The sequence below is a fragment of the Panthera uncia genome (genome assembly GCF_023721935.1).
Source record: "Panthera uncia isolate 11264 chromosome A1 unlocalized genomic scaffold, Puncia_PCG_1.0 HiC_scaffold_17, whole genome shotgun sequence".
Lineage (NCBI taxonomy): Eukaryota > Metazoa > Chordata > Mammalia > Carnivora > Felidae > Panthera > Panthera uncia.
In genome coordinates, this window is record NW_026057577.1 from 118,300,996 (window position 1) to 118,326,141 (window position 25,146).

At 40.2% G+C, this 25,146-nt stretch overlaps 1 protein-coding gene across 4 annotated transcripts in view; it reads left to right on the forward strand.

The window, feature by feature from the left end:
* The first annotated feature begins 2,094 nt into the window (after positions 1-2,094).
* Positions 2,095-25,146, forward strand: part of PAIP1 (poly(A) binding protein interacting protein 1) — a 33,789-nt gene continuing 10,737 nt past the window's right edge. Inside the window, exons 1-9 of one of the 4 annotated variants that reach the window (XM_049648109.1) lie at positions 2,095-2,296; positions 3,662-3,831; positions 12,531-12,716; positions 16,118-16,230; positions 19,434-19,545; positions 21,498-21,623; positions 22,667-22,773; positions 23,271-23,388; positions 24,158-24,212. In XM_049648109.1, the coding sequence (XP_049504066.1) occupies positions 3,733-3,831; positions 12,531-12,716; positions 16,118-16,230; positions 19,434-19,545; positions 21,498-21,623; positions 22,667-22,773; positions 23,271-23,388; positions 24,158-24,212 (916 nt within the window). In that variant the 5' untranslated portion in view covers positions 2,095-2,296; positions 3,662-3,732. Of the gene's footprint in view, positions 2,297-2,600; positions 3,073-3,098; positions 3,463-3,661; positions 3,832-12,530; positions 12,717-16,117; positions 16,231-19,433; positions 19,546-21,497; positions 21,624-22,666; positions 22,774-23,270; positions 23,389-24,157; positions 24,213-25,146 lie in introns of those variants that run through there. The other 3 variants (XM_049648106.1, XM_049648107.1, XM_049648108.1) reach the window with 3 other exon arrangements.

The window sequence follows — 25,146 nt, forward strand, 5'->3', positions numbered from 1 at the left end:
TGACTTCACTCATATGAGGACTTTAAGAGACAAAACAGGTGAGCATAAGGGAAGGGAAACAAAAATAATATAAAAACAGGGAAGGGGACAAAACAGAAGAGACTCAAAAATATGGAGAACAAACTGAGGGTTACTGGAGGAGTTGTGGGAAGGGGGGATGGGCTAAATGGATAAGGGGCACTAAGGAATCTACTCCTGAAATCATTGTTGCACTATATGCTAACTAATTTGTATGTAAATTCAAAAAAATTAAAATGAAATTTAAAGAAACGGTTCTAAAATAGGAAAAAACAAACAAACAAAAAAAAGAGTTGCAAGCTTTACCAACTGAGCCAGCCAGGTGCCCCTGGCCTCTTGGCATTTTGCATTACCTACCACCTGGCACTTAGTCCTATAACAGTCCCCAGATGGCTATAGTCCTTGTAATATCTTGGCACCTTTTCTGTAAAATGTGGGTAATTGGAATGGCTGTCTCATAGGATGTGAGGATTAAATAAAATGATAAAAGTAAAGCTCTTGAAACAATGGCTGGCACATACTAAATATTAACTATTGTTATTGTGATGAAGCTAAATCCATCCCTGTTATCTCTAAGTCTACCTTTCACATCTCATAAGAATAGGGGTAAAGTTACATAACAGTAAATAGGGAGAAGGCACAGGATAACATCTCAATTAAAGATACCCTGTAAAGATACCCTGATGTCTCCATGGATGCATAGTAGCCTTACTCGCAGATAAGAATGTCTCAGGTGTAAAGAAAGTGCTAGCCACCATCAAAGTTCCTAGGGGAACAAAAGGGTAATGGATGCGAACAAAAGCCTGGCACAGGTCGAGGGTATCTACCTAATGGAACATTAGGATAACTCACTCTCCCTGTTTTGGAATATACAGTTTGTGAGTCCTTCCTGAAGAACAAAAAAGTAAGAAGTGACTGACCGCTACATAAAAGAATGGACTTCAATGTCCCCATCGAATTTTTACACTGTTGTCTTGTCTTTGTAATACATGCTCAGTGCTACAACATACTTATTATTTTAAAGATGAGGAAAATGAGGCTCAGAGAAGCTAAATCCCTGGCTTACCTAGGATCACACAGGCTTTAAGGGTCAAGGCCAGGATCTAATAAGCCAAGCTCTGGTCCACTCTGAATCCTACATTTTTCACTACACCAAAGAACCTTACTTTTTGTTGGCTTCCTTCCCTTCAATTTTTGCCAACAATCAACAGCATGAATCATTTATTTATGATTGCCGTAATTAAAGCCATTCTTCTCACTCACTTAGGTGAAGCTGTTAATATTGTTTTTATTAGTAAGAAGAGAAAATGGTTAACATGAGTTTTGTTCCTAATTGAAATGATTCTCAAGATGACAAGATTGAAAAACATTAAAACTGACTTAATATAAAGGGCTACAATCAGAGTTTGTGAGGATATTTCAGTATAACAGTAAAGAAATGAATTTTCTCTCCTTTTCATTACTTACATTCATTCTTCATTTGGCTGTCACACCACCAGACCTGACAAAAGCAATAATTTACACATAAGTAATGTCTAGAACTTTGCTGTGCAATGCGGTAGCCACTAGCCACATGTACCTATTGAACACCTGAAATGTGCCAATCCCAACGGAGACGTGCTGCAAGTATAAAATACACATTGTGTTTTAATTAGTACGAGAAAAGGGAAAACATCTCATCAACATTTTTTGTATTAGTTACATGTTGAAATACCATTTTGGATATATTCGGTAAAGTAAAATAGATTAAAATAATTCCACCTGTTTTTTTTTTTTTTTTTTTACTCGTTAATGTGGCTTCTAGAAAATTTGTAATTACATAAGTAGCTTGCGTTTGTGCTCGCGCTATATTTTTATTGGACGGTACTGGTACACGACGAAAAAGAGGGTAATTTCATTGAAAGGTAGTGCATTTTGTGAACATTTCCGGACGGGAAGAGAAAAGAGATAAGACTAAAGCCTGGGCACAGTAGGTAGGACCTACTCTGAGAACTACCTTATGTGAATTGAAAGGGGCGGGGGAGAGAGGTGCATTTTGATTGCGTTCCCCCCTCCCTCCCCCGCGGCCGACCAGACAGGTGGCGGAGCTTCTCCCGCAGCGGTCCTTCCGGGCCAGTCCTCCGGCCGGCCGGCTCCGGGTCATTGAACACACCTGCGCGCCCACGGAGGTGCGCGTCCGCGAACCCTGGCGCTGCCTCCACGCCCCCTCCCCCCGTATTTTTATTTTCCTGGCATCAACCGTCAGTCTCGCACTTCTCTACCGAGAGGCACCGCGTAGGTAAGGCCTGCCTGGGGTGAGCACCCCTCTCTGCTCTCGGCCCGCCCCGGGGGGGCCGAGATGCCCTTGCCCGGTCCCCGCGTCGGGCAGGGCTGTCCGGCGGCCGGGAAGCCACTCGCCGAGCGGCCTGCTGGGCCGCGGCTCCCAGCCCGCCACGAACCGCAGCAGACGCGGAGGACGCGCCCGGGGCCTCCGGGCCGCGGGGGGCCGCTGTGACCCGCCTTCGCCCCCGCCGCGCCGAAGGCGGGGGAGCCGGGTTTGGGGGAGAATCGAAAAGCGGAGGGCAGCCGCGGGGGGCGGGCGCTCTGGAGCGGCGGGTTCGGCGGGTGCTCCGGCTGCTGTCCGCTCCGCCCGAAGCGCCAAGGAACCGCGCAGGGGCCCGCAGCCCTCCTCCTCCATGAGGCCCGAGTGAGCGCGGCGGCGAGAGCCGGCCCGCGGCGCCTCCCCCCCCCCCGCGTCCTCTCCCGAGCGCAGCGGCAGCGGCCCCCGGCGGCGGAGGAGGAGGAGCATGTCGGACGGTTTCGATCGGGCCCCAGGTGCTGGTCGGGGCCGGAGCCGGGGCCTGGGCCGCGGAGGGGGCGGGCCTGAGGGCGGCGGTTTCCCGAACGGAGCGGGGGCTGCTGAGCGGCCGCGGCACCAGCCGCCGCCGCAGCCCAAAGCCCCGGGCTTCCTGCAGCCGCCGCCGCTGCGCCAGCCCAGGACGGCCCCGCCGCCAGGGGCCCAGTGCGAGGTCCCCGCCGGCCCCCAGAGGCCTCCCCGGCCCGGGGCGCTCCCAGGTACGGAGCCGCTCTAGGGGACCCTGTCCTCCTGGGCCAACGCTTCCCCACGGCCCTTGGCGCGCGGCAAGGCCGGCGCTCTTTTTCCTTCTACCCCCCCCCAACCCCCCCGTTCCCCGAAAGCGTTCCCCGAGGGGCCCGGTTGCTCCGGGGTGGGGACGGGCCCGGAAGGGGGTTTGGAAGGTGGCTGCCGGAATCCTTTGTGCGCCCCGGCTGGGGGGAGGGGCCCAATGCGCGGTCTCTGAGTTCTGCCGTCCGGGGAGGAAGTAAAAATCGCCTCCCCCTTCCCAGCCTTGGAAAGGGAGACCTTAAGCGTGCAACCACCTCTTTTAACTCCTTAAAAACGAAAAAAGGAAAAAGAAAGCTCTCGAGCATTCATTTAGGAGGCAGGTATGGCCATAAATGAGCTAAAGCAGCCTATTGTTCCTTTTTGCAGGCTTTCTGTATGTATCCTGGCGATAACCTTAATATTCATGACAGTTCTTGTTTAACTCTTAAAAACCAGTCCTTCTCCTGTGGCTTTTCAGCAGATAGTAAGTTGCTATACAAAGGAATGAACGCATCTAACACCCCGTTTTTCCTTTCTCAGAGCAAACGAGGCCCCTGAGAGCTCCACCTAGTTCACAGGATAATATCCCACAGCAGAACTTGGAGTCAGCAATGGCTAAACCCCAGGTGGTTGTAGCTCCTGTATTAATGTCTAAGCTGTCTGTGAACGCTCCTGAATTTTATCCATCAGGTTATTCTTCTAATTATACAGTAAGTATGCCTTTTTACTACAATTCTGGATTAATATTACTGGAATAACGTGATTATTTGTCATTAATCAGTATGCTGGAACTTTCTACTACACATAAAAACGTCATGAATTCTTTACACTCTCGAAGAAACCAGACAGATTCAGGAATATGTTTTGTGGTTTGTGATGTTCAAAATATCCATGTAAATTGAGAGTAGACCTTTTTGTCTTTTTTCACTGTATTCCCAGTATGTATAGAGTATTTCTAGCCTAGTAAAGGATATACTTAGGGCACTTTCAATATATAAAACTAAAATTTGTGTCCAGGGCCACCTGGGTGGCTCAGTGGGTTAAGCCTCCGACTTCTGCTCAGGTCATGCTCTCAGGTTAGAGAGTTCGGGCCCCTGATGGGGTTCTCCTTGCTGTCAGCACAGAGCTGGCTTCCCATCCTCTGTCGTCACCCCCCCCCCTGCTTCTATGCACTCACTCACACTTCCTGTGGTTCTATTTCAAAAATAAACATTAAATTTAAAAAAAACTATATTAAAAAAAAATAACAAAATTTGTGTCCAGACTAAGTGGATGATCTATAGAATAATGGCCTGGCAAAGCTGATTTTAAATTGGATTTTAGCAAGATAACTGAATATTCATTGGTAGTTTTAGAGTAAATTAAACCATAGTTATGCTGTGGATTAATTTAAGGTAAGTTTTTTAATGTTACACATCTGGACTCTGTTATGTTAAAACAAGTGTTTCTGGTTTTAATTAAAGAAACGTAGGAGGTTTTGATAAAGTGTTTACACAAGTATGAAAAACTTTTAAACTTTCAGGTTCATTTTTGTCAATAACTTAATAAACTGAACTCCTTTTAAGTGGGAGAAAACACAACACAATTGGGAATATGTCCTGGGTAAATGCATAGCAATTGATTGTAGATAAGTGGGGCAGGAACCATTAGAGGGTTAAAATGATAATACTTTAGCACAGAAGTCTTCTCTTTCCTAATTTCTTAGTTTTACTGACATTTAACCCAATAGTGTACATAAAGTTTAGCTCAAAGTTTTATAAAATGAACACTTAAGCGACCAGTGTCCAAACCAAAAAAAGGAACATTAACAAAACTCCCTATGTGTCCTCCTAATCATTACTGCTCTCCAGGTTAACTACTATTTTGATTTACAAGTTTTGCCTGTTTTCAAAGTTTATATAAAAGGACTCCTACAGAATATATTTTTTTCACTTTTTTTTGACATTCAAATTAATCCATGTTTTATCTTATAATTGAAGGTGACTTAATCTAGCATTCTATTGTGAGAATATACCACAGTCCCATCTTGTCTGTTTTTAACATTTTTCCCCCTTTGTCTCCTCTAAAATTTTTTTTTAATCTTGAGGCTTCACGCCTAGCGTGGGGCTTGAACTCATGACCCTGAGATCAAGCGTTGCGTGCTCTACCAACTGAGCCAGCCAGGCACCTGTTTCCCTTTGTCTCTTGATAAACATTTGATTGTTTCCACTTTGGGGCTATTGTAAATGGGGCTGCTATTCTACCCATGGGTACGTACCTAGGAGTGGAATTGCAGGGACATAGGGTGGTCAACTCATTTTTCCCCCCAAAGGTTTTAAGTAATCTCTACACCCAGCATAGGGCTTGAAGTCCACATCAAGATCAAGAGTTTTATGCTCTACCAACAGAACCACCCAGTTGCACCGGTAGCCAACTTTAATGGAGATTGCCAAATAGTTTTCCAAAGAGAATGTTCCAATGTACACTCTGAGTAGTATGTAATTTCCACTTACTCTGCTTCCTTGTCAGTATTTGGAAATTTCTGTTTTTAAGTTTAGCCATTCTGGTGGGTATGTGGTATCTACTTGTGGTTTTTTATTACATTTTAATGTTTGCTTATTTTTGAGAGAGAAACTGTGAGTAGGGGAGGGGCAGAGAGAGAGAGAGAGAGGCAGGCAGGCAGGCACAGAACTTGAAGCAGGCTCCACGCTCCACGCTCCACGCTCCACACTGTCAGCATAGAGCCTGATGTGGGCCTCTTACGAACTATGAGATCATAACCTGAGCCGAAGTTGGATGCTTAACCCACTGAGCCATCCAGGTGCCCCGCTACTTGTGGTTTTAATTTGTGTTTACCTGATAACTAATGATGGCACACCTATTTTGTTGCTTCTTGGGTGGGGGGCAGTGCTTTCCTTCCATATTTGATAGAAAAGGTATGGAAAAACTGTACCCCATGTTTTAGAAACTCCATGCATCTTAGACTGCCGTAGGAAAAAGCTTTGGTGGGCATCTGGATGACTTGGTCAGTTGAACGTCTGACTCTTTGATTTCGGCTCAGGTCGTGATCACATGGTTCATGAGTTCGGGTGCCACATGGGCTCTTGGCTGACAGCAAGGGGCTTGCTTCAGATTCTCCCTCTTTCTCTGCCCCTCCTCCACTTACACTCACTCGCTCACGTGTGCACGCTCACATGCTCTCTCTGAAGATAAACTTAAAAAACAAAAAAAAGCTTTGTGGCTGGGAAGGGGAAAGGATAGGCATTCAGAAAGAGCAGTTGATTTGATGTCAGTCATGTAAAATAGAAGCGAGGACAGCTTGGATTCTTGCCAAAAAGTTGTATTTGGCTCGGAGAGGAAAAGAACCATTGGAGAGCTGTGAGTAGTTGAATTAACTCTTGAAGAGCACTTTCTTTCAGACAGCCACAAACTGTTTCCCATTTGTCTCCCTGTTGGGCCATTTTATGATAGGGATGTGTTTTTTTTGTGTTTTTTTTTTGTTTGTTTTTTGTTTTTTCCAGAGTTCTGTACCAACTAGTTTACATAGTTCAGGTGACTCCTGGGCTACAGAGCCATGTTGGTCCACTTATTTTGAGCCATTGTCCTCTGTTAGGCCCTCCTTGATATCTTCTATTAGATTAGTTTCTTCTATGCTCAGTTGGCCAGAACAAATTGCAAACCAGAAGCCCATGGCTCGTGTGTGGCCTGCAGGTGTGTCGTCTTTGGCCCTCATTGTTTTTCCTTTTTTTCTTTTTTTTTTTTTAAAGACCTGTTTAATAACCAACCAGTACTTAAATTAGATGTTGCAAATCTAAATTTTCTGGTTTCTCTTAAAATCATAAGATAGGGTTGTACCGGACTGTTAACTTTGCTAGAGCAAAAAATTGTCTGCAGCTGAATGGAGGCAGCCACCTTGGATGGAATACGTGACCTCTAATTGCTCACTGGCTTGCCTCATTTGTTTGTAATCCACCTCTATTCTATAATCATTCAAGCTTGCTACCCCTGCTCTGGTGCATTCTCTAGTCTTCCTCATTTACCCTTTTACCCTCTATCAAAGGTAAGTGTTTTTCTCTGTCCACTTAGTCACAGAATGGCAGTATCCTTGGTTTTTCCCTGACTCTTAGGATAGGGTCTTGTGACAGATAACAGTAGCCATAATCCAAAGTTAGTTATATTCACTCACTCATTCAACAGATAGTTGGATTCTTACTGTGAGTCAAGCACTGGGGATACAGCAGTGAACAAAATAAAAGTGCCTTAAGTCTGCTTTGATATGCATGAAAATCTGGGTATCTTTGAACTGGATCTGTTCTCAAGTATTCATACTTTTTTCTGAAAGCCTTTATGATAGTTGCTTGTTGTGCTTTCTCAACCCTGCCAAGATTCTGAACCCTTTTATCCTTGAGTCCTTCCTCTAATCCCACTGCTAGAATTTCCTGCTTTCTATGCTTTCTTACCAGGGAGTTGCTGTATCTGTCAACTCCTGGCTATTGCTTCTTCTCGGATCAACCATTACATCTTGAATATTTAATCACAGCTCACTTACGAGAACCAAAAATTCTACATAGGAATTCACAAAGCATTTATTAAACAAAAATCCCCACCTGTCAAAATCCCTTCTTTCTTCTAAGAATGTTCCCCTCAAGTTACTGCCTATTTGTCTTTTGCCTTTCAATAGTGATGTTCTCCTAAATGTAAACTTATTCACTGTTAGTACTATTTTACTTCTCAGTGATCAAACCTCTGTAGGCTGATCCCCCTATTTGATTTGGTACTATTTTTGTGACCTTTACTGATGCTCTTTGGGTTTTAAAATCTATCGTCCTCTTTTTATTTATTTATCTATCTTGAGAGCATGAGTGGAGGAAGGGTGAAGAGAGAGAATCCTAAGCAGGCTCCATACTGTCAGTGCAGAGCCTGACATGGGGCTTGATCGCTCATGACCTGACCTGAATTCAAGAGTCAGATGCTTAACCTACTGAACCACCCAGGTACCCCTAAAATCTATTGTCCTCTTAACCCTCATCTTAGTAGACTTTGACCACTGTGTGATCTGTGCAAGTCCCAGTGAGTCTGGTCCTGTGCTAGGGGCCAAGGGTACCTTTTCAGTCTTTTGGAAGTTCCTCTTATTTTTATAAAAACTGAATATTTAAGATACCGATTTTAATTTTTCCCTCTCTCTGCCTAGTGTTTCATTCCTAAGACTGCAACCATTGTTCTTTCAGATTTCAACTCCTAAGATTATTCTGTAGCATTTGCCTCTGAGCACCTCTTCTTTTTCCTTTGGCCACTGGGGCAGTGCTTTCTTCATCCTTCCAATTTGCAGATCATTCCTTCTTCACTCAGACTGTAGTCCCCTGAGGTTCTTCCCCCCCCCCCCCCCCCCCCCATTTTATTACCTGCCTTGGTGATCCTACCTGTCACTTAGAATCTGACCATTGCCTGTCTACTGATACTGAAATCTAATTCTTTCTCTGAACTCCTGCCTTGTGTTTGTTTTGACTTGTTCATGAGGATCTCACATTGAAATTCAAGTACAAAAAAAGAATTTATCTTCCGCAAGCCTTTTTTTTTATATTCTAACTAGCTGTGTAGGCCAAAAACAGTATATTGACTCCTGTTTGTCTTTCACACTCTTGCCCCCTTCAAACTAAAGTAGTCTTGACTCTGCCACCGTCTAGGTGTCTGATCGGTTTCCTTTTATTCCTGCTGCTTTGGATTAAGGTCTTCTCTGTACCAATGTATTCAAAGTATCTTCCATGAAAAGTGCATTGTCTAACTGTCCCTCCTAATCTCTTGGCACAGAATTCTAAGAAAAATAAGTAAAACTTCATCCCTCAGCTTAAAAGCCATTTAACTCCACATTGAAGACAGATGAAATTTGTACTTGGAAAAATCTGGTACTAGAGAAATAATGCAAACACATCGGAGTGCTGGTCTGTCCAGAATACTCTGTGCTTCCTTTTTTGCTTGAAATGGCAGCTTGTGAACCAGTCCCCTGTAATGCTTATAATCAGAACAGCTCTACTCTCCCTTCTTTACTTTTGGACTTTGGGTTCTCTTAAAAGAGTTCTGCTTCTTTGAGACTGCATTTTTGCCACAGTGAGTGACATTTGATAGAAACCAGAAATTAATACCTTCAGCTAGGACTTGTCGGATTCCTGCTTTTCTGTCAGTAGTAACAGGACACTCCAAATCTATAAAACTCTATGTCAAAGTATTTTTAATGTAAAACGTATATGTAGCTAATATTAAGTGTATTGTTTAATGTATGCATTTATAATGCTTAACTGCTTTCACAGTTTTATAAAACAGTGGTCACTATTTATAATATGAACATTCATGGACTCCAGAGCTGTTATCCCTTGTCTATCTTTCCAGAAATTTTCACCGTCTCCAAATCTCTTAAAATTAAGCTGTCCTAAAATATGGTTCTGTTCTTTGCATTTAACATTAGTGATTTCTGTATTAATAGATGTAAATCTATCGTGTTTAAGTGGCTATTTGATCTATTACATGGATATAAGGTGGTGTATTTAGCCAGTTCTTTGTTGATTGTTAGGTGGATTGTTGGCAATGAATATTCTTGTACATATGTCAAAGTTGGATTTTAAGCCTTTGTCAGTTCCTTGGAGTGTAGCATAGAGGTTAGAACCACAGGGTTTGTTCTGTGCTCAGTTCTTCTGACTAGCTGTGTGACTGCACCAATTACTTAAGTTGGTACATGGTCTTTCCTTGTTCCAACCTTCTTTGCCCAGTGGTTTTTCCACTGGCTTTCAAGCCAGTCTTAGTGTGGTCCCTAAGATTGTACGTGATTTCCCATCTGCCTCATTGATCTTGTTAGCTATTACCCCCTCTTCAGTGTCTGTTCTGGCTTTTCTTAAAGGTATCAGATAAGCACCTATCGTCTTGAGGCCTGTGTGCTGCCCTTTTTTTTTTTTTTCCTTTTTTTTAAAGGTTTATTTTTGAGAAAGAGCACGAGCGGGGGAGGGGCAGACAGAGTGGGGACAGAGGATCCGGATTGGGCTCTGCTCTGACAGCAGCGAGCCTCCTGTGGGGCTCGAACTCCTGAACCCTGAGATCACTACCTGAACCAAAGTTTGACTTTCAACTGACTTGAGTCTCCCAAGTGCCCTGGGGCCTATGTGCTTTGTAAGCCTACTTTCTAAGCCTCAGATATTTGTATGGCTGGGTTTATTTTGTTTTTCTTTTCGTCTTCAAATGAGATGTTAACTCTTCTGAATCCTTCCCTTTTTTTGTTTTTGCTTTTTTTTTTTTATTCCAATATAGTTAATCTACAGTGTTATATTACTTTTAGCCCACCTTTTTTCATAGGATATCCTAACATGTGAATAATGTCTTCCATGGTGGAAGATAAGCTCCACTGGAGGAGGACTTTGTCTCCTTTGTTCATGCCAAGACAGTACCCCCCAGCATCTAGAACAGTGTTTGGCACTTAGTAGGAACTCAACGGTGAACACTTTTGAATAAATAACCAAAGGTGACTTAACTGCTCTGGGTTCGTTTCTTCCATCTGTGCCAAGTTTTTTAGGGTTAAGTGAGACAAGCTTGCAGAGCTCTTAACAGTGTCTGTCGCATATTATACATAGCTTATTAATCAGGGTATCCCCTTATATACCAAGAAGTGTAGGCTTTTATTCTGTTCTTCAGATGCTTTTAGGTGTGGTTCTTTAGGTATGAGAACATGACTGTGGCATTTGTAATGTTTTACTGTTTTCCCAGAAATGTAGAAATTTGCTGAACTCTTAATGCCTTACTATGTGCTAGTCACAGGTCTAGGGGCATTTACTCATTAACTCATTTAATCTTCAGTCATATAGGTGTAATGTTTATGATGAATAAATTTGAATTTCATCAATGTTAATTTCTTTATTTTAGAGTGGAGTCATTTTTAAAATTTCATTTTTTAATTTTTTTGATGTTTTTATTTTTGAGAGAGAATGCAAGCAGGGGTGGGGCAGAGAGAGAGGGAGACAAAGAATCTGAAGCAGCCTCCAGGTTCTGAGCTGTCAGCACAGAGCCCAACGTGGTGCTTGAATTTGTAAACTGCAGCATCATGACTTGAGCCGAGGTCGGCAGCTTAACTGACTGAGCCACCCCGGTGCCCCTAAAATTTTATTTTTTTTTTAACTAAGCTCTGTACCCAACGTGGGCCTAGAACTCATGACCCTGAAATCAGGAGTCTCTACCAACTGAGCCATCCAGGTGCCCCTAGAGGAGAGTCATTTAATTTGCATTCAGTTTTGAGATCAGAACATTTAATGTATCAGTTTTCCTGCTCTTCTCAACAAATGCTATGAGCATGATATGGGCATGTGAATCTGCTCTTCCTGCAGTTGGTCTTATTTCCTTAGTGCATCTCATAGTACATGCAACTAATGTAAAGTAGCATCCCTTTAATTTTCCTAAGGAAAATTTGGACTCCTGATTTTTTTTTTTTCTTTATGCACTCACTGGCTTTAGAACCTAATCCCTTCATAAAATGCTTCTATGTTGTCATAATTCTTTCATGTGGTTTCTCATTTGACTCCTTTTAGAAAAGGTAAGTTTCATTAGCAGTATAATTCTTATTAGATCATAACTATTAAGCAAATTTCAGAATACTTTGGTTGGTGTTGGAGGCATTGCAAGTATCCGGGTTGATAATCACATCTGAAACCTTTTGCAGTACTCACCTTGTTCAGCCTCTTGCCATTTACTAAAAGACTGAAAATTACCAAAGGTGATCGTGGTAAAACATAGTTGGAAACTGCTACAGTCAAGGTTGGCTAGAAGCCTGGATATAGCAGCCCAAGTCTGCCAGTTACACTGTGGTGAAATTTGTAGTCCCTGAACTATATATTTCTCTGTCCTTGGGAATTAACAGATGACAGACCTTACTGGGTTCTTTTTTCAATATAGAAATTGTTAAATAACTGTAAGAATATAAAGAGTGTGATGACCCCCCACTCCTCCCCCCCCCCCCCCACATGGCCCCAACAGTTAGGTACCTGTGGCCTAACTGTGGGCATTCTAATGTCTCTATCTGTGGCCTCTTCTCCCTTCCCACTTTGAAGCAAATCTCAGTTCTTGTACCCATAAATAGATCAAAATCTTAATTTTGATATTGGTGTTACAGTAAAATATTGGTTTAAATTTTGTCATTCATCTTATAAATCTGCCAGGGATGAGAAGACCATTTTCCACCCAGTTAGGTGGAGTCCTTCTGCTTTAATGTAACACTTTGGCTATTGGGGAAGGAAGAAGTTCGGTGGACTTAATTTTGCTAAAGAAAATAACAAATTTTATCGTGTGAAGGATCATTTGTTCTAGAGACTTCTCACCTTAAAGCTGCCTTAGTTTTATTTTAGCCAGTTGCAAGGATTAAAACTTTTTTTTTTTTTTTTTTTTAACTTTTGATCTATAGGAATCCTATGAAGATGGTTGTGAGGATTATCCCACTCTATCAGAATATGTTCAGGATTTTTTGAATCATCTCACAGAACAGCCTGGCAGTTTTGAAACTGAAATTGAGCAGTTTGCAGAGACTCTGAATGGCTGGGTTACAACAGATGATGCTTTGCAAGAACTTGTAGAACTCATCTATCAACAGGTAGGTTGGCTGATGGCACGGGTGATCATCAGATAGCTTCCTTGAAGCCCAAGGGTGGTGTTGCTCCTTCAGGGAGGCCAGGTTCATGTTTCCTGGCTTCCACACTCCTTAACTCTTTAAGGTTCTTGGGAGCTCTCAAGTCTCTGTTGTATAAAATCCCTGTAGTGGGGATCTAGGGCTGGAGCCAGACTGGAGATTCAAGGCTCTGTACAGTCAGTCAGAAGGAATGTTAAGACATTTACGAAGAAGGCTAGGTAAGTATCCCACCTTTTTTCCATCCCACTCTGTTTCTAAAGGATCTGAAATTAACTGTAGTTCTTTTCTCTTAGGTGTTGAATTATATAGCACTTTTGGATTAAGAGAAAAAAATCATGGGAGAACTTTTTTGCCTCAAAAAGGAGTCATTTAAAAAAACCCATAAAACACTGTTGAGTCTTAACATTAATGCTTATATCTTAGATTTCCAAGGATTTACATCTTAATTCCGTAATTCTAGATTGTTCACACAAAGTTTAGTTTTGATCCTAGTGTATTGATCAGTGATACATTAAAGCTATTTTAAGGGGGGCAACTAGATAACACTAGATTTTGAAGACCAATTTAAGGGCAGTGTTTGAAACTGACCAAAAACAGTGGGAGGGGACTAGAATTATAAACACAAGTGTTATTTAAGTCATTGCTTGAAAGAGCAACTCGAATTTGGAGTATTTGGAAGGGTGATCATGGTGGCCGGTTAATTTGGAGTATATGGAAGGGTGATTATGATGGCTGGATAATTTTCATCCTACTTAGTGTTTCATTTGATTGCTTTTACAATTGGTTCTGGGTAGTTCGTGGACCCCTTGGTATTACCTGGCAACTCTCAGGTTTGGTATATGCCTGAGATTTTAGGAAGATAGAATTGCTCTATTTGTCCTCATACCTACTTTTGGCCTCTAGGTAGATTGCAAAGGATAGAAGAAAATGGAGAAATTATACTTGAAATTGCTTTTCTGGTTTCTCTTCTGTTTTAGTTTCAGCACTTCATAGGCTGCCTGGTTCTAGTTCTTCAGGGCTGGACAAAAGGATTGTAGCCTGACAAACTGCAGTTTTTGTGATTGTCTCAAAGCCAGTTCTTAGAATATGTATTACTTAAGTTTTGATACTGTGTCTGTGATACAGGTTTTTACTTGTTTTTAAATTTCATTGAGGGAATGTATAATAACAGAAGGCCTGTTATAAAAATGGCAGATTAAACCTACATATTCAACTTTGATTCCTCCCCTAATACTGCTAAAATGACGGGATTTTTAAGAAGCCATAAGCCTGTAGGGGCTGAGATGAGGAGAAGAGATGGAGACTAGAAAGCAGGTGGGTGAGTGGTAACTGACTTGGCAGATCTAAAGTTGAATTCCAAGTCAGTGGGGAAAACTGAAACACCCCCCCCCCCCCCCCCCCCCTACTGAGTAGAGCCTTTGGAAAGCTCTAGGACAAGGTTGGAATGAGACTAAAAAGATTGCTTGGAAATCTTTAAAAAAGAAAGAGACCCTCTCCCTCTTTTTGCACTGAGTCGCCAGTGTGAAGTTTTATTGTAACCCTTCTTGAGAAGTTCTTGAAGGGAAGTACTCCACCAAAAAGAATTAAGCCAAGGACAAAGATGTAGAAACTAGGAAACTGCATTTTAGAGGAGCGGCTAAGTGTATTATCTAGATGGTGGTGAAGGAGATCCCAAGATGATGGCCAGGCTTTGCTGGTGTAGGGCAGAAGGCTCCAGGCATGATTCCTGGTAAGGTGAGCATAGCTGCTGTGGTTGAAGATGTTAAGAAACTTAAAAACTTGTAAGTTTAGGGGTAACATCAATGAGACTTAAGTAAAGAACAGTGTAGAAAAATTAAGTCCAGGGAAAACAAAGTTGTGTAGGAAAGGAGAAATCTGTGTTATGTGGTCCAGCCATAAATGGAAACACAAAACCAATCAGATCATGGTATAACGACATTGGTAGGTGGAAAGATTGGCAAATAGCAGAATGGAGTGGTGTTACGTGAATATCCAGTGAAAACTGGATATTCCTTTTCCATGGTGGGAAACTCGTAAGAAATAATAACTAAACCGAAATCCCGGAGCATGGAGATACAGAGGTTGAAACCTTTTCAGCTGAAAGAATTGAAAGTGGTTGTCTGTGGAGTGTAAAGGTGAGGTGTAGTGGGGAAGTATGACATTTAATAACAAGCCTTGTAGAGCTTCTTGCCTTTTAAGTTCTATGTGATAATTTTAAAAGTAAACTAAAGGAAAACCGGCAATGTCCATAATGGGAAAAGTATGATTTTTGAATTTCAAGTCTTCTGTGGTACCAGATATGCATACATGATCTCAGGAGAACCCAGTCTGTCTGCTGTGATAACAAGGGTCCCTTGTGAGCAATGAAATAATTAGAAATAAAAAGATCTAATTATAACATAGTTACTGTATGCTAGGCAATGCTAAACCTTTAACATGTAATGAATTAACTCACTTAATCCTCCATGGTTGCAAGGTATTACTCTTCTCCCTTATACACATCTTAACAGAAGTTAAGTGACTTGTCTAAGATTTACCACAACTCCGTAAGTAGACTCAGTATCGGGTCAGAGAGGCATCAGACCATCCGTTACATCTATACTCTCTGGTTAGTTACTACCTTTTGTAACCTTGGTCGAGTCCCTTAGCCTTTTAATGTGTTACCTAATATTGGGTAGTAAGCTATGTTGTCTCTACTGTTCTTTAAAAGCTGTAATTAAAGTTAAAACTTAGTACTGCTATGGCTATGTGAAACTATCTTCGGTACATAGTGTCTTGCACTGTCTTAGTTTTTGGAAGAGCTTCTCATTTCCTCTTTACCCCAAGTGTTTTTGGAGTACTCTTTAAGTGTTACTCTCTCGTACCAGGTACCATTTATCACCTCTCCTAGGAATCAAGCAGAAGCCCATGGAGGGTAATTGATGTCCAAGGTCTCCATGCAGGCCTGGGAATGTTGTTCTGGACTGCTAGATGCCGAAGTCTCTGCTGTCCTTGCCCTGAAAAACACCATGAAAAAGAATCGTTTGGCAAATACTCTTATTCATAATTAGCGCTGTGCAACTGAACACATGTATACATCCTATGCAAAAATTGGCTAGTATAAAGAGATCTTCTTAATTTGCTTTCTGGTAACCTCAAGTAAATTGTGGAGAGAACTTGCCTTAAACATTTTCCTTTGTTCTTGGTATGAAGTTGGGAGGGAGCGTTAACTTAATTTCTTTACGCCAAACAATAAAGACTTGTTCATTTGTATAATGTCAGTTTTAGGGGTGGAAATGTTTTTCTTTTCTTAGAATGTTGCTGTTAAGTATTTGCATTCATAACAATGTATTTGTGTTACAAAAAACTTTTTTTCTTTTTGAAAGGCCACATCTATCCCAAATTTCTCTTACATGGGAGCTCGCCTGTGTAATTACCTGTCCCATCATCTGACAATTAGCCCACAGAGTGGCAACTTTCGTCAGTTGCTGCTTCAAAGGTCAGTGTGAACATATGAAGTTAAAGGAAAACTTTAAACATACTAGAATTTGACGATTCTTTTCTAAAGACTGTGTGTATTATGGAAAGTTGCAGGGGAAGTTAGGGTGGACCATTCTTATTTGTATTATAGTATGGTTTGTACTGTTTAAAAATTTATAGTCCCACATATCAGTCTCTTTTTTTCTGTAATGATCTCTGCTTTTGGTTTTGTGCTTAGATGGCCCTTCATGTTCCAAGATGTTAAATATGATCACTTATGTATTTCTTAGTACTCTGTACTTTCAATTTGAATAGGTTCTAATTGCCACAGGCTGAACTAGTTTGAGTTTTATCCCTACCATTTTTAAAATGATCCATTTCCTTACTGATTTAAACTGTTAACTTCCTTAAACTACATCCTAATATTTGGGTTTCATTATATTCCATTTGTTACTTGTTCTATTTTTATTATGATACTATTAAAAAGCTCTAGTTTTTTAATACCTAGTATTAAAAAACTCTCCTCCCCGTAGTTTTTGGGTAGAGTTTCCTTTGCTATTCTTGCATGCTGCTTTTCTCCAAAGAACCTTAGAATCAACATGTGAAATTACATAAATCTTTTTGGTATTACTAGATCTTTTTGGCATGACTTTGAATTCATAAGCTAATCTAAGGAAACATTTTCTTATTGGAATCGTTTTATTCAATAACAGGGTTGTCTTCAAGTTTATTACAGTTAGTCCATTAGTTCTTTAAGGATACTTTTAATGGTTGCAGTGTATTCCATAATTTGGTTAAATTGCACTGGAACAGAATAAGGATTCCAAAAGTGACTCCAGAGACTCTTGAAAATAAGGCTTTTCGTGAAGGTCCTACTTCAAATATGTATGTAGAAGGTAAATTGTGCTGCTGACAACTGGCTAGCCATTCATTGGGGGTAGAAAAAAGATGGGTTCCTGTCTACACCAAAATATATTTCAAATCTGTAAAAGACTCAAAAGTGAAACACTAAATACTAAGAAACTAACAATTAAATCTTAGGTCTTGCTTAAAAGGGCTTTACCAACCTATCCATAAGTCCTAAAACAAAAGATTAAACCTAATTACATATAAATTATAATATGGGGTGGGGAGGAAGGGTCCTAAATTTATATGAAGGAAAGAAAACACATGGCAGTGAACTCATTGATATGAAAAGAGGGGCCTCTTAGGAATGAGTAAGAAAAAAAACATTATTTTAATAGAAATATTTGAAATGGCTCTGAATAGGTAAAATTTTTGGGAAAATATAAATGATAAAATTCTAAAAACCTATTTAGCCTTAACCTGTATTTATAGCTCCTGGAAAGATATGAAAGTGGGCACTTCTAGGAGCTTGCATGGCAGAAAGGCTGGCTTCTGTTCCTGTGGACTGCTCACCCCTGGCTGTACGTTAAAGTTACCCAGAGATTTAAAATAGGGCTGAGACCCTGTCCTCATTGGAAGTTCTGATGTAATTGGACTGAGGTGGAGCCTTGGTTTTTTAAAGCTCCCCAAATGATTGTAGTCTGTAGCCATGGTTGAAAACCTCTTCTGATTCTCTTGACTCTACCCGAGCTTGGAGGTTCCGTAGTAGTACCGTGTTACTGTCGGAGATATTAACGTAAGCGCTAATCCTTTAACAAGTGAAAAGCAGGGCTTGATTCTGTTACCTAACTTAGAAATATATACATATTTAGGAAAAAAGAAAAGTTACCTTCATGGCCGTTATCTCTGGGTTGTAGTGACTTTATTTTTTATATTTTTCTGTTTTTAACCTTTCTGAAATAAGCATGTATTGCCTTTAATTAGGTCTTTAGCCTAAAAAGATTAGTTTAGAGGTGTGGGTTGTTTTCCTCTAGATAACCATTGCTGCCCAGGGGTACGAATTTACCTTTGCATATTCATTAACATATCTTAATGTATAATAGAATAGTCATTGCACTTAGAAAACAGATCATTTCCTCGAAACTCCTACCTACAAGGTCATAAAAGGAGAGTAGCCCACAAGGTGTTTGGATAACTGGCATTAATTAGCTCATCCTTTCCATTATTAAACGGGGTGTTTTATTTAGAGATATCCCAACTTTTGTTCTGATGAGGAATTAATGTTTAGAGAGTAACAAATATCTGACTCAAACGAAATGTTGCTCATTTAATGTAGCTTCTAAGCTATAAGTCATATAGACACGATAAACTGTACTGGGTTTATGGTTGATTCACAGGCTGATCCAAGGTAAATCTTGGTAAGCAGTGACTTTTTTTTTTTTTTTTAAGGAAAAAAAAAGAATTTTTTTTTTTTTTTAATTTGACATAGCCAAGCTAAACTGGTCCCTCATACATAGAAGCCATTCAGTCTCCATAAACCCCTACTTCTGTCCTTAAAAGAACTCTCAAAAAATCAGCTTTATAAAACATGACTTTCCTAGAATTTTTCACCACCTTCTCAAGAGAGATAAGAAAAAATATTTAACACCAAATTGGTAAACATTTAAAGTACATTTTAAAAATCCTTTTAGTAACAACAGACACCATAATTCACTGACATGGGTTATGACAGGTTTATTGTGATTGTTTTAGATAACTTCTAGGATGGCAGATGGGCCAAGTGGAGGGGGGCGGTGGGAACAAAGCAAGGGAAACTAAGTTATTTGGCTCCTTTTGGTCTCTGGGATATTGAGACCAAATTCATTGCTTTCTGTTTCTATGTGAATTTCAATTGGAGACTTTTCATTTCTCTGATTTGTGTAATGGAGGTTAAAAGGATAATGGGCTTAATAAAAATTCATTGTATTTTCAGTTGGGGACCCATCTGTACATGTTTCTTAAGATGTGTTTTAAAGTTCATATATTCAGAATAGAACATTTTACAGAGATAATTGGAGTAAAAACAGTGCTTGCTTGACAAAAAGACTAGAAGACAAAGGTGAGGCAGTTTTTCTTTGTGGTGCCAATACACGATGAACCTCATGAAACCTGTGTTGCCGAAACAGATGACAAAATAAGCGCATCAGTTTCTTAAAGCTAGGAATGTTAGTATGAAAAAGCACTGCAAATTCCAATAAACAGGAACACTTCTTATCCTAAAAAATCAGGATTGTACTTACCTCTTTATTGCTTGTGAACAGTGAAACCAACAGATGGTCGTCTTGTTTGTACAAAAAACAAAGCAATGTGAGATTATAAAAGGTATATCTTCATTAGGTGTCGGACTGAATATGAAGTTAAAGATCAGGCTGCCAAGGGGGATGAAGTGACTCGAAAACGATTCCATGCATTTGTACTCTTCCTGGGAGAACTTTATCTTAACTTGGAGGTGAGGACAAAGTTTGTTGTGTGTTTTTTTTTTGTTTTTTTTTTTTTTTTTTTAAGTACTGACAAAACCTGAGAACATAAACTGACCTTGGTAAGGAATTTGTATTTGCGTTACACCTTTATGACATTAAGGATGAAGTTGAAGAGGGGCTAGGGGAGAGAAATGACTCCATACCTGCAGGCAATGGTGTGTGTGTCTTAATGGAACGTCTGTAATGTTTGTTTCTCCTGTTTGTGAGGAGGGTGTTGGGAAGTAGTTACTGGGAATTTTAGTCTTTGTGTACTTTTGGGAAGCTGTGGTTTCAATGCAGATTTAAGCTTTTGAAATCATACTTTCTTGAATCTTCACGCATTTCGTATGTGGACTTTAGATGGTGGTTCACAAGCAGTCTGTATCACACAAAGCTTTGAGTTAGAAGTGGGGACAGGAGAATTTCTGGGGGTTTTTCCTACCCAAATTCACCCAGAATTACAGTTCTTGGTCCCATTTTATATATGAATCTTCCACATAAAATGCATTTATCTGAAGTATAACTAAACAAGTTTGTGAATTGGTGGTATACTTGAGTACGTGCTTGTACTAGGCAACTAAGTGCTGAATATTACTCTGTAAAGGATTTGCTTTTTTGATTAGTTAATCCCATATATGGGTTATACCTGCTTTAACTTTGAAGACTTAATCATAAACACCACTGAAAACACCCACGAATCCGCTATCAAATGTGCATCTGTTAGTGTATCTAATAGGTCTCTGTCCGATCTAGTGCTTAATTTACTATCCCTTTTTACCATAGATGGACATAACTTTTAAAAAAAATCTCCTGCATTAATCTTTTTCAGTTTAATTTTTATATAAGCCAAAATAAGAGCACTCATCTAAAATGTGCTGTAAGGGGCGCCTGGGTGGCTCAGTCAAACATCCTACTCTTGAATTTAGCTTGGATCATGATCCCAGGGTCGTGGGATCGAGCCCTCTTCAGGCTCTGTGCTGAGCATGGGGCCTGCTTGGGATATTCTCTCTCTCAAGAGAAAAAAAATGTGCTGTAAATGAAGAGTCATTTTAAGAATGCTGTTGAGTGTTTTACCCGTGTGGAAGTAATGATGCTATGTCTGTGAGAAGTGTAAATAAAGAAGAGGTATGGCTCCTGAGTCTGAGTCTCTTCTGGCTGGAGAGCTAAGACACTTAGACCATTCTGATGCCAAACAGTATTTTTAAATAGTCTAAAAAGCAGAGTTAAATGCTGCATGTTCCAAAAAAGGTGGTATCTTAATAGAACAGAGAATGTTTTATGAAACAATAATTTATATAGGAGGCTTAGATTATCCTGATCATATGTATGATAAATGAAAATTTTTACCTGTAGTTTTCGGTTTACCTGTTTTTTTTTTTTTTTCCTTTTTATTTTGAGAGAGTGTGTGCAAGAGTGGGGGAGGGGCAGAGAGAGGAAGAGAGAATGCCAAGCAGGCTCTTTGCAGGGCTGGAACAAAATGTGAGATCATGACCTGAGCTGAAATAAGCATTGGACGCTTCACCAACTGAGTCACCCAGACATCCCTGTAGTTTACTGGTTTTATTAGAAGTTTTTGGTTTTTATTTTCTTTTCTGTTTATTTTTGAGAGAGTGAAAGCAGGGGAAGGGGCATAGAGAGAGGGAGACACAGAATCGGAAGCAGGCTCCAGGCTCTGAGCTGTCAGCACAGAGCCCGATGCGGGCTCCAACCCATGAACTGTGAGATCATGACCGGAGCCAAAGTCGGACACCTAACTAAGCCACCCAGGCACCCCTATTAGAGGTTTTAAATACATGTAAAATAAGTCTAACTTTGTGAAAATACCAGAGGATTTCTGTTTTTTATATTGTTTAACTGAAAACACTTATTTTGCCAACATACCGGACCATTCACTAATCTGTAATATTTTGGCATGGTTGCTTTTCATTTTCTTTCCCAAAAGATCAAGGGAACAAATGGACAGGTTACAAGAGCAGATATTCTTCAGGTTGGTCTGCGGGAGTTGCTGAATGCCCTCTTTTCCAATCCTATGGATGACAACTTAATTTGTGCAGTAAAGTTACTGAAGGTAGGTTTGACTTCTGTTTCTCTTGAAATTCACTGTTCTACCCCATTTGTATATGATTCAGAGGGCGGAAAGTATGCATAGTATGCGTGTGAATTCAAAATTAAGTTTCTACTCTAAAATGTTGGCCTTTTGGTTTACTCTTGAATTTAAATATTGGAAAAGCAGCATGTACTGTTTTTTTTAATGGAATAATCCAAATGTAGAAGCAAAAATGGAAGTTCTTCACCCCCATCTCTAAATTTCCTTTCCTTCCTTTCCCATGTCTGTATGTGTGCCCTTATAAATAAGATCTTTATTCCTCTTTCTGACTTGCTTTTTTATGATCTAACAAAGATCTTTGGCACAGAAGATTTACCTCTTGAATCACTTCATCTCCATATGTGCAGTTGTTTGTGTAGGTTCAGTTCCCACACAAAGAGTGGGTGGGCCAGTGAGCATTGCATCCTTAAATTTGATGAATGTCAAATTTCTCTTCTAAATACTAAACCATAGTACATTCCTACCAATGGTGAATGAGTACATCGCTTTCCCCATATTCATATCAATGATGATCCAACTGGTCCTAGTTTCTGTTTTGTCATGGGTAATGAGTATAAACAAAAATTTCATTTTATTTTGCATTTTCCTAATCATTGGTGAATTTAACCATTCCTTCATGTTTGTTAGCCATTTTTGTTACGATGAATTACCTGTGTATATCCTTAACTCACTTTTTCATGAAGTTTGTATTTTTGTTAATTCAGAGTTTCTATACTTGCATATTTCAATAAGTGATATGTTGATTAAAATCTTATCGCCTATTTTATTCATACAGGGAGTATACCATATAGTCATGGACACACAAAACCTATGATAGAGTTTCTCTCCATCAAGAAAAACAGAGGGTATAGAGATTTCCTGCTTGTTAGATGGTAGAATATAATTGGGAATATTTAACTTGCCAAATGTATTTTGTTCAAAGAATGCTTGAACTGCTGCTGATACTTCTTTAGGATTTCTGTACTTCCTTGAATTCCAAATCTTACTGATGCCTGCTTTTTTAGTTGACAGGGTCAGTTTTGGAAGATGCTTGGAAGGAAAAAGGAAAGACTGATATGGAGGAAATTATTCAGAGAATTGAAAATGTTGTCCTAGATGCAAATTGCAGCAGGTAGGTAGATGGCCAGTAGATCTCCATTTCTTTTTCTGTGGGGTTTTTAATCTGCTATATATCATCAGAAGAATTAAAATCTTCTAGAGAAAGGTTTTCTTTAAAGATATCTTACGCACGGCTTCTGCTTACCTAACCATTTTTGTTCAGTTGTGTTTATAAATGGAAAAAGTTAAGATTTTCCTGTGGTAAGATAGGAGTCCATGAAAAAGTAAAATGATTCGGACTTTAAATTATTCAGTAAATACTTTGGTAAAGTACTGGAAGTCCAGTGTAAAGTCCAGAGGCATAAAAATGTGGAATGGCCACTACCTTTAAGAACCGTATAGTCACAGATGGAACAAATATCAAGACTGCTTAAAAAAGTACAGGAAACATCTAGAAAATCAAAGCACTTGGATATACATGTTAACAAAGTTTTAGGAGTCTCTGGTATTCTGGAGTCTGACAACACTTCTGGTGGATATACTTAACTCCTTTTCACCTTCTGTCTGCAGAGATGTGAAACAGATGCTCTTGAAGCTTGTAGAACTCCGGTCAAGTAACTGGGGTAGAGTCCATGCAACTTCAACATACAGAGAAGCAACACCTGAAAATGATCCTAATTATTTTATGGTATGCCAATGTTTTCATTTTAAGTTTTGCTTGTTGCTTGGCTCCAAATTTTGGAAATTTCTAGATGAGTTACATAAAGATAGTCTCAGAATTTAATGCCTAATAACTTTTCATTGGCTTCGGATCACATGGCAGCCAGCAGACTAGGTAAATAGGAGTAGAAATGTGGAATCCTCTAGGGGAAGGGTGAACTGGAGAAGGATCCATCCAGTGGCAAGGGAGATCAACAAGGCTTGGACTTGGTTGAGTATAGGGATTCTGGGAAGCAGTTCCAGAGAATTTATAATCAGAGGCCCCCCTCTCAAACTATTACATTGTATGTTGTAGTAAGTTAAGAAAATAAAAGTGGTCACCAGGCCAGTAATGCCCTGAAGCTCCCAACATAACCAAGCATAATGCAACTATGCAGGACTGCTTCTATAAGCCCAGTCTTGGAAATTCTTTTAAAAATGGTGGGGAGGGAAGAACCACAACTAAAAATAAGCTGACACAATGCTAATCACAGTGTACCACAAAACAATTCATCACGAGTGTGACCGAGAATAGACAGCAGGGTTAGAGCCACAAGAACTTGAGATAATAGAATAGAAATCTGAAAACCATGGACTTTCCCAATGAAATGAAAATGGCTATTAGGAAGTTAGGTTTTTGCTTGTTCTTGCATTATCAGATGCAGATGAGTGCTATCAGCCATGCTTCATTAATTAATGTGCTTTAAAAAATCAATTTGGAAATGATTACATGTTTGTATCACTTTGATTCATCCTAGAATGAACCAACATTTTATACCTCTGATGGTGTTCCTTTCACTGCAGCTGATCCAGGTATGTTTCCAGTCCTTTTCCCCCCATTTCTTGGTAAGCTAGCAGACTACAGGAAATCCTACCCTCACCACCCCAAAGTTGTAGCTTTTTGAAGCAGTCACTTTCTTAAATACACAATGAATGTCCATCTGCTTTGGCGTATTCTTTACGGTGACCACTTTGACCATTTCAAATGGAAAGTCTAATTGCATATATAGAATCTTGTCACCCTGACAGTGAAGGATTGGAAGAATTCTTCAGTTAAATGCAACCATGTTTATATCTTCTCTGACCTTTCATTTTTATACTGTAAGCTTTCAGTTGGTTAGGATAGAAGGGAAAGATGGTTCTAGTTCACTACATAGTCTACAGTGTTCGTTATTGTGGGTTCCTACTAGCAGAAACTAAGAGTTACATGGGTTTCGTTAATAGTAGGTCAGAGTTAATTAAAATCTAAATCTCCGCACACTTCCCCTTCCGGAAAAGAGACATTTATAGAAAGATTGCTTTAATTGTGACCAATGGGATTGCAGAATGAGCAAGAGAAATTTTTCCCGTTTGATACAAATTACAACCAGCTTGTTGGGAATTTTCCCATCTGTTTCCTCTGGATAGCAGGTGCTCACTATCCTGTGCCTCAGAGGAAGTGGGAAGAATGACTGCTTTAACTTTCAACTTTAAATTAGGAAAACATTTGGGACATCTGGGTGGCTCAGTCAGTTAAGTGTCTGACTTTGGCTCAGGTCATGACCTCACAGTTGGTGAGTTCAAGCCCCACATCAGGCTGTGTGCTGACAGCTCAGAGCCTGGTGCCTGCTTCAGATTCATTCTCTCTCTCTCTGCCTCTCTGCCTCTCTCTCTCTCTGCCTCTCTCTCTCTCTGCCCCTCTCTCTCTCTCTCTCTCTCTGCCTCTCTCTCTCTCTCTCTCTCTGCCTCTCTCTCTCTCTCTCTCTCT